Raw genomic sequence first — 11904 nt, 5'->3', positions numbered from 1 at the left:
TTTTTCCAGTCTTCACAGCTGATCACAATATATTTTAAAAACTTTTCAAAAATCAAAGCTGGCTTGGAATATACAGTAAGATGGTTGTTGCAGGTTATCAACCTTTCACAATGGCAGGAGATGGTTTCTGGCTTCAAAATGATGTCAAGGTTGACGATCCTGAAATGTATAATCTCGTCCATGCTGAAAAGGACCGGCAACGCAAAGGCCTGGAGATGATTGCCTCGGAAAATTTTGCCAGCAAGTCTGTACTTCAGGTGCTGGGTTCCTGTCTCAACAACAAATACTCTGAAGGGCAGCCAGGGCAGAGGTGAGCTGCTGGATGTTTTGGTAATTTGAATGATCTTTGGTGGGGAAAAAAGATTCACTTTTTTTCTTCTTTTTGCTTCATTTTTTTTTTTCCATTTACAGGTCTTGTCCTGCTTTGATATGATATAAATTTATATGATTAATAGATTTTAGTGTTTTATTTATTTTTCTGTTTTGTAATTGTATTCATTAATATTTAGTGTAAGGGTGTTTTGTGCAGATATGTGTGTTATTTTTGGTTTCGTTGCAGATACATTATTCAGCAGTTGGGGAGAGATAAATAAAGTAATAGCGACATAAAATGTACAGATCAACACGAGTAGACATGCTAATGCACAGAATATATTCTGTGATATTTTATCACTCCATCTGATTTCAAAATATCTTTTAAGCACGTTGGGTTACGCTTCTGGTCAGGCAACCGCTTAACAGATACAGTGTAGCGTATATGGATTTGTCAGAACGCAGTGATGCCTCCTTGAGTAACTGAACTTTCATGTACAGTGAGTATATGTTTTAGTGCTGCAATTTAGTTTTTCACCTGTGTTTTTTTCATTACACATTATTTTCTCTGGAGTTTTAGCTGTAAGTGTGTTAGTTTAAAAAAAATTAATTGTGCAAGTTTTTTTGTTGTTGTTGAAATGCTGTAGACATATACACACAATATAGATGTTTTAAAACCTATCCGTAATCTGACAAGGAAATAGAAAAGTTGGAAGAGAACCATCGAAGAAGACACTTTAACATACAGTGATGGTTTTAAACTTTCTGCTGAGAAGTATTTTTTGATGGTGAAAGGATATGCTTCAGTTTTGATTGGTAACTGATATAGTTACTTGTGCCAAGTTTCACCCTGTGTGCAACACAGTCCAGCTTGAATATATCATGTATCATTTGTTGGAGTTATCTTGGTGCAAAAGCTGGATAGGCTTGTGGACCCATCTGTTGATTTTGATGAGTCATTTCAAAGCCTTATGCCAGTTACAGTTCATTGATACCATGTCAAACACATCTACTGGTGGTGTTAGAGCACTGTCCAGGAACTAGTTCTGTTACTTTGTGAAAAAATACATACAAAATGCTCTTGTGACATGCTTAGCATTGTTTTTATTTCACATAAAACTTGACATACATGTCTGAAATGTTGGATTCAATTGTGGTAAAAAGGGGAAAAAAAGTCACTGAATATCTTTGGCAAAACAACCAATAACGGTTCAATATTTGGACCAATCTGATTTTTTATGGAAATAGTCTGATTGCATGCTTTGGTAGATACTGAAAGCAGACTGATCAGCATCAGAAAATATATGCACCAGTTGACCCCATCTTCAAATTTTAAGGGTCATTTTCAGACACAAGGCCAAACGCACAGAGCGCAGCTGTAAAATGAACCCTCCATTTCTGATGAGACGTTCAAAGTATACTTTTAAAAGATAACCTAGATTTTCTTGTCTGTCAGAGTGTGTCTGTTGTAAACTTGAGGATTGGCATTTTCAAACTGCTTTTTTTTCTTTTCTTTTTTTTACCATTTAAAACATTGTTGATTTATAGATTGACACAGATTTTTATTTATTTTTTTATTTTTTATTTTTACATTTCGTTTCCTACAGATACTATGGTGGTAATGAGATCATCGACAAAGTGGAACGTCTCTGCCAGAAGAGGGCTCTGGAAGCATTTGGGCTTGACCCTGAGGAGTGGGGCGTCAACGTCCAGCCTCACTCTGGATCCCCTGCCAACTTTGCAGTGTACACGGCGGTGGTGGAGCCGCATGGTCGCATCATGGGGCTGTATCTGCCCGACGGTGGCCATCTTTCCCACGGCTTCATGACGCAGCAGAAGAAGGTGTCTGCCACCTCTGTCTTCTTCGAGTCCTTCCCCTACAAACTGGACCCCGCCACTGGCCTCATAGACTATGACAAGCTGGCAGAGAATTCCAAACTCTTCTTGCCAAGACTGATTGTGGCTGGTGAGCGCCCTTAAGTCCAGTTCTTTAACTATGTGTTTTTCTTGGCCCATTTTAGTTTGGTTATTGAAAGGATTTTCATCTTGAACAGCTGCTTCATGACCAACCCAGTGTAGAAAATGAGTATTTCAAGAGATGTTTTGTCTGTACATTACTAGATTAATGGGGTTTGTTTGCTACAAAAGTCATTAATCACAAGGTTTTTACCACACAAACATTCTTTTTATTTATGTTTCTTTTTTTGATTGGTTGGTTTTGGAGTTTCTTTGTGTGTGTGCTACTGCATTCAGATAAGTTTCCATGTGCTGTCAGTGGAATTCTCATGCCTCTCATTGACAGGCTGTCATGAACCCTCTTTCCAGAGGAGACTGCATTATTGCCAGTCCACACATGCAGGACCCCACCTAGGTTTCCTGCACTGTAGCAGTCATTTGATATGCTAAGAGCTGTGTCATCTTGCCTGAGCATAATTTGGACATACTTTGCTGATGTTAAAAATTTGTGAAGATCTACTTTTGATAACCTTGTAGAAAATTGCAGGAAATTTAAGCTTGTGTTTATCATTTGGGGATGAATACTGGTAATCAGTGATAACCAGCATTGAGATAATACACCTCTGATCAGTATTATAATTTTCAAAAAAGCTGTATGTGGATTTCTTTATACAATACTTCTGCAGTGTTGAATCCAGTGCCTCATGTGTATGGAACTAGTTGGCATGCAAATCTCGGGATGTTTCATTTCAGGTATTAGTTGCTATTCACGAAACTTGGACTACAAACGTTTCCGTGAGATCGCTGACGATGTGGACGCCTATCTTCTGGCTGACATGGCTCACGTCAGTGGCTTGGTGGCGGCAGGACTTGTGCCCTGTCCTTTCAAGTACTGCGACATAGTCACCACCACAACGCACAAAACTCTGCGTGGTCCCCGCTCCGGCATGATCTTCTACAGGAAAGGTATTGTCTGACTAATATATATATATAGTTATCCTGCTTTAAAGCTGAAAATTCATTAGTGAGTAAAGTCTTTTCTTCATAATTTTGTTTTTAATCATGTTTTTGGGATGAAATTTATTTAAAACTATCAGGGAATGGACAAACTGAAATAGAGGTAACTAAAAGGAATCATTTCCTTGTGTGTAAGATAGAGTACGTACAATTGAAAATAAAAAGGAATCCAAAACCAGAGCTCGGGACATTGATTTGGAGTGTGAGCTTTTTATATAAAAAAATTATATATATATATATAATTCTAACCAGTATGAAAAGTCTGAAGGCATGAAAATAGTCTGAAATAGTTTTCTTTAAATACTGATATTTCAGAGTTTATGAAAGTTTCAGCTGACAGCTGGAAAGGATGGTATGAGGGGAACCAGTTTGCTATGTTGAGGTTTCATGTGTAACGAGCAAAAATGACGATACATTCATTTCATTGACAGACCCTTCATTTCTCTGAATCTTTCTCTTGTCACCATTGTCACTGTTATTTTGAGACAACTTTGCATTGTGCACTGGTAGTAGCATCAGATGAGAAGCAATCGACAACGGCTGTTGGATGTTTCAGGTGTGCGCAAGGTGCTGAAGAATGGGGAGAAGGTCATGTACAACTTGGAGAAGAAGATCAACGAAGCTGTCTTTCCTGGTCTGCAGGGAGGCCCCCACAATCACCAGATTGGCGGTAAATATTCACACAGGCTTTGTGAATCACGGACCAAGTTTTGTTCTAATGTCAAGTGCATATGCTTTAGTAACCTGACAATTGAGCATATAATTTTTCACTGTAGCTTGATGAAGCCTTTTGTACACGAAAGTGTGTCTTCACAAGTGACTGAGAACGTTGATGTTTTTGACTTTTTGCATTCATTATCAGTTGTTTTGCTTGTCAGTTTAACGACTTCTCTTTTACGAAGTTCTTTAAGTAATTTCCTGTAACTGTATTTAGAGGGGTTTTTTTGTTTGTTTTGTTTTTCTTCCAAATTTCACCCACATTTTTACCCTCATTTGCCCAGTTTCCCCCAACCCTCCATTCATCCACATCTCCTACCCCTTCTGACCGATAATACTCAGATGTATTCATAAATACTTTAACAAAATGTCTTCAATCACCGGTATGTGTGACGGGACATTAAACAAAAATTCCTCCTCACACAGGCTGTGATTTCGAATAATGATAGCATTGTGGACAGGAGGTTTATTTTGTTGTTGGCATTTGTATAGTTGGAGAATCGGCTTGAAATTATGGGATAGGAATTGTTCATTTCATGGAAACAGCCTTTTTCATGAAGGCTTTTGGAGAGAAAAAACTGAAAGAATTTTTTCATTTAAGATGAGTAACTCTGTGCTGTAATTGTTGCAACAAATCTTGAGGTCAGTCAAGTTGTTTTCATCGCATTATTGTTTATTGGTGCATTCACACATTTTTTTTCCTGTAGAAACTGTTTTATTTGCTGCATAAAATAGGTTGGTCTGTGTCAGTGTTTGACTACATTAAAAAAAATTCTATAATTTGAAAAGTTTTTAATCAGACTTTTTTTTGTGATGTTGTATATGAGCCATGTTTGTTTAGTGTTTTTTTCTATTGGATGAAACAAATTAGCAGTTTCACCATTTACTTAAGTAATTTGCATTTTTACCATTGAATTGTTTTCATCCAAATTACCATTCTGAGTAATAAAATCAGTTCTTTGTGTATGATTATATATACTATAATTATGAAACTGGTTGTCAGTGTATGTCATAAAATATTGAATTTGTCAAGTGTGAGAGATTGCACTTGCTGACCAGTTGGTGTCCACACATAAGGCATGTGCAGCGGACACGACACAGGGGTTAGTTTTGGGGGGGTGTTTTGTTGTTGTTGTTTTTATTTAAAAAAATTGCAACTTTTAAAGCCAGAAATTAAGTTACTGAAAAAAAGCTAGTTATATATTGATAGTAGCAAACAAAACCCTGAATAAAATGGTGTTTGGCAATATGTTGAAAGCGGTTGCTGTGGCTCTGAAGCAGGCGAAGACACCAGAGTTCAAAGTTTACCAGCAGCAGGTCATTGCCAACGCTAAGGTGATGGCCAAGGGATTGTTAGATCGCGGTTACTGCATTGTGTCAGGTGAGTGATGACAGCGTCTTATTTCGTACAGGCAGGGGTTAACAGATACAGCTCTCGCTTGACCAAAGATATTTTCTACCAATATGACTAACTCGCAGAATGTTAAACTAAGTACAGGATATGTTTAATATGTAAAATCAAATAGACTGTGCATATGATGTGGATGTGCACACATTTTTGTAAACACCTGCACTTACCTGCATACCCACACACTTTCAGGAACTTCTAGAGCCTGTTTATTGCTGAAGAATATAAAAACCTCTGTCTGACAATAATACACTTATGTAAATATTAGAGATGTCTCTTTAAATAAATTAAATATTTCCCCACTTCTTTTCATGGACAGAAAAACATTGCTCTGACTTTCAAACCAAAAGTTGTGATACAGGTGGCACAGATAATGAAACATTGCACTGACTTTTAGACTTACTGATACAGATGACACAGATAACCACCTGGTGATTTGTCAAATAAATTGTTGTGATACAGGTGGCACAGACAATCACCTGGTGACTGTTGTGATACAGGTGGCACAGATAATCACCTGGTCCTGGTGGACTTGCGGCCACAGAAGCTGGACGGTGCCCGTGGGGAAAAGGTGCTAGAGGACATCGGCATCGCTGTCAACAAGAACACCTGCCCAGGTGACAAGTCAGCACTGAAGCCCAGTGGTTTGCGTCTGGGAACACCTGCCCTCACCTCCCGCAACCTCAAGGAGGCTGACATAGAGAAAGTGGTGGAATTCATCCATGAAGGTGACTTACTAGTAGTGTCTGCACCCTATCTGTTCTTTGTCAGAAAATGAATCTGAGAGAATGTTGGAAATACATGCTGTGTTCAACGTATCTATGAAAAATGGGATATCTTTGCAAAATCTGGAAATGGTTTGACTCCCTTTTAGCAAACAGAAACAACAGAAAAGGTGTACCTTTATGTTCCTCTTGTAGCGGTTAAAAATGTTTTTTTTTTTTTTTTTTTTTGTTTGTTTGTTTGTTATAGGTGACATGTAGCGTTTTGGGGTGTGTGTTTTTTTTTTAGGTGACGTAGTGTCAAAGTCGGGTGTGTTTGTCAAGACGCCATTTATCAGGTTCCTTAAGGAAACCAAAACTATTTCCAAGTAACACACACTAAGTTTTCTTAATGTGTGATTTATGTTTAAGGCATCAATATTGTTTGTTTACAGCATTATGTGTTTTCATATAATTTGAATGTGATTTATCTGTTTATTACAATATCCCCCTCCACACATACACTTTTTAAAATTTTTAATCCAGAATGTTTATTTCCTTTTTGGCTGTTTCTACCCTTCAGTCATTGGGATGAGACTATAAACCAAGGTCATGTGTGCAGCATGCACTTAGCGCATGTACAAGAACCCACGGCAACAGAGGGGTTGTTCCTGGCAAAATTCATTAGAAAAATCCACTTCGATAGGAAAAACAAATAAAACTGCACGCAGGAAAAAATACAAAAAAATGGGTAGCACTCTCATTGTAGTGACACGCTGTCCCTGGGGAGAGCAGCCTGAATTTCACACAGAAATCTGTTATGAAAAAAAGAGAAATACAAATACAAACATATGATTTTGTGAGATTCATTATGGTCTTGATTGATCCTTTATCCTGTAGTGCAGTTTTCGTTCTGGGAAGCATTGTTTTTGTGTACAGTTTTGTGGAGGGGATAGGCTTTTTCTTTCTTATACACCATTCACACTAGGAGATCGACCCTTTGGATAAAATGGGTGGTCTTCTGCACAGCAGCCTTAGGCCCATGCAGCTTTTCTTGTGTGGCTGTTGGTGTCGGCAGGATCACCCCAGTTCTTCTGGGGTCTCTGCAGTCTTGGAGAAATGTTATGTAGTGGGGGGGGGGGGGGGGGGGGCTGTTTGGTGGAAATAGCTTGAGAGTTGAAGGTTTATTTCTATATAAGTATGGTCTTGACTTTGGTCAGTTCTGATATGGCATTCAGAGTCAGTTGCCCAAAACAGTAGTTATCTCAAGAGGCTGTATGAACAAGCATGTTTGACCTGTGATATTGAATGTGTTGGTCACTCAGAACAGTGTTGTTCTAGATTCATGTACTTGTGGAGTTACTTCTTTGAACAACAGATAATGGTGTGAAAGGGTGCCGTGAGTTTTATTCATGTTTTATTTTCTGTTGCAGCAATGGAACTTGCCAAGGAGGTGAACTCCAGTTGTGGGCCTCTGCTGAAGGAGTTCAAGGCCAAGCTGGAAGAGGATGCTGGCTTCGCTGGGAAACTCAAGGCACTGAAACAGAAAGTGGAAGATTTTGCAGTCCAGTTCCCCATGCCAGGCTATGATGAATGGTAGACAGATTTGTGGTCACTTTTCCAGTTCTTGCTTTGATGTTTGGTAGACATATTTATGTATTATTTTATATTCATACAACAGATATCATTTACTAGTGTTTCATTACAAGGGTGTTGGATGAGTTTCATCCTGTTTGTAGTGCATACCAAATTTGGGTGCATCCCAATCTTAGGAAGATAGCCTTTATCGACTCTTGTTGTTCCTTGGTGAATCATCATTCCACTTGCATTAGATTGTGAGCAGTGAACCCTTGTTCTTACTGAAAAACATGGACTGAGAAGCTATGATGCACTGTTTTTGATTGGGGTTTTAACTATACAGTAAGCAGCATTACCAGTAACAGAGTATTATTTACTGCATTGAGTCTGTAAATTGTAAACATCATTGCCAGTTCAGCAATGTGAAGGACATGTCTTAGGTGTGCACAAACCACTGTCAAAGCGCATAATTCAGGAGACTAACGTGCTAATGTGCTTTGTGCATGGGGTACTGGAATGATATTTAGGCTTCAAGTACTTACATAGAAATCCATTACTAGAACAGTGGGCTTGCTTTTTTTCTTTTTTCCTCCTCTCTATACAGGTAAAACTACTGTTCTGTTGCAGTTTGCTCCATATATTTATCTTTTTTTTATGCGGACTTGTGACTTTCACATGACTTTTTTCAGTTCAACCATAAGCTAACAAAAAACAATACCCTGCACAAACTGTCATGTCATATGTTCAAACAAGAACATGTCAGGTTGGAGTGACAGCTCTCTGCTTATTTTATCCATTGGCATGAGAACAACATTGTTGTTTGTAAATTATAAATATTTTTCTCCTTCCTTTCTTTTAAAGATACTACTGATAATTATCTAATCCAGTAATTAAATCCTTTACTGGGTGTTTCTTTTTAACATGTCTCAGTAAACCCAGCCATTTTCCCCAACTTTAAAGCCTAGTGCTTATGATTTATTTTTAGTTTTGAAGTGCTAATCCTAACATTTTGTTTATGAAAGATGGTGTTTCTTGAAGCCATAATCCCATAAATGTTTTGTTGTTGATTGTATAAAAAAAATGTTTAAAACATTTTTCAGAGACTTGGTTTATAAGATTTTATTTTTTACTGTGTTTGGTTTGTTTTGTTTTGACAAGTTTTACTGTGTTCAGTTCACTTTTCATGTGTTGAATTTTATTTTTGCAGTTGTCCCAGTTTGATTTACTGCTGTGAAAATCCTTTTTGTCAGTTGTGTTCATTTTACAGATTGTTAAATTGATCGATTCATTTTATTTCTCTGTTGTATGCCTTGGGTCTGTCTGTTTTCTGAGAATAGTTGAAAAACCAAATCATGATTTGTTGTCTGCATCTCTGTACATCTTTATCATTGTTGCTACCTCTCGGGATGAGTGGATCAAGATCCACTCTTTCTGCCTCTGCTTCACCTGCACAAATGGAAACTTTTTTTCAGAGACAAATCGCAATTTCCTCTTGAAATATTTGTCAGTATTGAAGCAAACTGTAATTTTACTGCCATCAATTTTCAAGATCAGTTTTTCTTGCTTAGTTGTTTTTTCATATCATGTTTTATGGAAAGATTTGCAGTCTTGATCCATGTTGAATTGTTTGCTGAAAGTGTCTTTAATGTTTATTGAAATGTCAGAGTGCCTTGTTTAATGTCGACGACGGTGGAATTAACAAACTGGGCTTGTTCACTTTGCAGTGGATGATCATATCATATCTCTGCACAGCAGCAGCGTGGCTTGATTATACATGAAAATGTACATGCTGTTAACGTTATGAACTCGTTTAGATCTGAAAATTCAGATAAATGTTTAAATAGCTGCATGGGGTAGTTGCGATTGAAGGAAGCATTAATGCACAAATCTATGCTGAAAGTTTTTACCCTGAAATAAATCCTTGAAACCTGTTCTTTGAAACTTGTTCTGGTGCCTACAGTGTGAATGAACAACACAGTTGGAACACAGACACCCCCAAACCCCATACCATACCCACTTCTAACAAACAAACAAAAAGTGTCAGAGGGTGGGGGAGTTGTGTGTCTGAATGGAGTATGGGAGCTGTATGCAAGTGCAGCTGCACATATGCATGCATGTGCCCTATTTTGTTAGTAGTGTTGATGCATGTGTGTTTGCATACATGTGCCCCATTTGTGGTGTTAATGCATGTGTGTGTGCATATACCCTATTTGTTTGTGGTACCAATATGTGTATATGCTTGCATGATTCCACTGAGAGATGCTTCATGTGTTAGCCACACATATCACATATGTTGCATGTGTTGGGCGGGGCCTGGTTATGTATGTATGATGTACCTTTTAGGGTTTGGCTTTGGTATCTGTGAGACTAAATTGTTGAGTGTGTTTGTGCATTTGCATGCTTGTGTGTGTAAGGGTTCCTTGAGCGTGGCCCATTTTCTTCTTTTTTTTATTTCAGTCATTTGCCTTCTATAGATCATTCACACTAGATTTTTAATGTATTTATTTTGTTTGTTTTATTTCATGCTAATTATACAAACCTAGGTAAGGCTCTTGAGGCCTGACCAGTGCATTGGGTTAATGCAAAGATAGGCATCTGCCCTTTTTTTCTTTTTATTAACAGCAGATGTGTGGCATATCCATCGGTCAGTACACTTCAACACCACCTTGAAACTGAAATGAAAATCCTTTACACTACATCATACGGATTTCATTATAGCTCTTGTTGGATCTCAGATCACTTCAAATTCTGGTCTCCTTTCAATATTCTTTAAATCGCTTTCTGGCAAATAAAAAAGCTATTCATTAGCTTTCACTGAATGTTCTCTTCTACTTGTACTGTATGGGCGTCTTTTGGCCCATGCTTTTTTACACATTATTATTCCATTGTTAGTCCATTCTAACTTCATAGGTCAAAATGATCCACTTTTGTAATGGCATGCATTCACAAAGTTCAAATCTGGTTCTGTCCACTATTTTCATGATGGTGACCAGATCGAGACTTGACATTCCTGATCCAGTATTTGACAGAGCATGAGTGAATATTTTATTTTAAGCTTTCTGCTCCCAACCACTACTGGTCTGAGAAATAAATCTTATTGCACATTTTAGAGTGTTGAAAAGCAAGGGGCATGATTTGTAGCTGATTCTGGGAAAATGTCAATCGTAAAATCAGAGGTAAATTACTGTTGCACATGTTCATTGTCTTCATCTAGGCAATGTCAGTCACAGAATATTGACATCTGTCAAACCATGCCAAGTCTGGTATCTCACCATGCCAAGTCTGGTAGCCCACAGTACCACATGGATTGCTTACAAAATACCAATGTTACAGTCTATCATGGCGACATATGCAAAAAACAGAAACATGTAAGTATGTGTACACAAGCAAGTCAAATATACACTTTTTGTCTTACTTTTCTACCGCTGACAGATGGATAAGGCAGAACTAGACATACACTTCTGCAAGCGCACCTTTTACCTTACACGTTCTTAAATGCACATCCCTCTTGCTGTACATGACAGTTCATATATTTGCCAGACTGGTGCAATAGCCGAGTGGTTAAAGCGTTGGACTTTCAAATCTCGGAGTCATGGTGCTTTGTGGGTAAAGGGTGGAGATTTTTCAGATCTCCCAGGTCAACGTATGTGCAGATCTGCTTGTGCCTGAAGCCCCTTCATGTGTATACAAAAGCAGAAGATCAAATGCGCACGTTAAAGATCCTGTAATCCATGTCGGCATCTGGTGGGTTATGGAAACAAGAACTTAACCAGCATGTGCACCTCCAGAAATGGAGTATGGCTGCCTTCATGGCATGGTAAAACCAGTCATACACATAAAAGTCCACTCGTGTACATACAAGTGAAGGTGGGAGTTGCAGCCCATGAACGAAGAAGATATATTTGCCCTTTGCCAACTGACTGGGATAGCTATTCCTGCCAGCAGTATCACCTGGAATGTGTATCAACACCCAACTGAATGACTTATATATTTCAATTACATTGCAACCCTCATGACAACCAAGTTTCTCATGAAAGTGCCTTGTTTTTTGATCATGCTTCCATTAGTTGCATGTGCCAAAACATCTTCCTCTCCATAATCAATGTCTCAAAACCACCAGTTTTCCCTGTACTGACTGTTTTGAAAATGATTTGACAATGAAAAGGTTTTTTTTTCAATAATGGCATTTGTCAAAAAGAAAATTTCATACTCTCA

General features: G+C 38.1%; 1 protein-coding gene across 1 annotated transcript in view; it reads left to right on the top strand.

Annotated features, from left to right (window-relative positions):
• LOC143279712 (serine hydroxymethyltransferase-like) overlaps positions 1 to 9622 on the top strand; it is a 12140-nt gene extending 2518 nt beyond the window's left edge. The window contains exons 2-8 of the mRNA XM_076583825.1: positions 94 to 310; positions 1920 to 2278; positions 3022 to 3234; positions 3842 to 3955; positions 5261 to 5383; positions 5911 to 6138; positions 7545 to 9622. Of these exons, the coding sequence (XP_076439940.1) occupies positions 111 to 310; positions 1920 to 2278; positions 3022 to 3234; positions 3842 to 3955; positions 5261 to 5383; positions 5911 to 6138; positions 7545 to 7711 (1404 nt within the window). The 5' untranslated portion in view covers positions 94 to 110 and the 3' untranslated portion in view covers positions 7712 to 9622. The remainder of the gene's footprint in view (positions 1 to 93; positions 311 to 1919; positions 2279 to 3021; positions 3235 to 3841; positions 3956 to 5260; positions 5384 to 5910; positions 6139 to 7544) is intronic.
• The last annotated feature ends 2282 nt before the right edge of the window (positions 9623 to 11904 follow it).

Source organism: Babylonia areolata, chromosome 1 (assembly GCF_041734735.1).
Source record: "Babylonia areolata isolate BAREFJ2019XMU chromosome 1, ASM4173473v1, whole genome shotgun sequence".
Classification (NCBI taxonomy): Eukaryota; Metazoa; Mollusca; class Gastropoda; order Neogastropoda; family Buccinidae; genus Babylonia; species Babylonia areolata.
The sequence above is the reverse complement of the archived record's forward strand: the minus strand, read 5'-3'. Positions and strand labels throughout refer to the sequence as shown.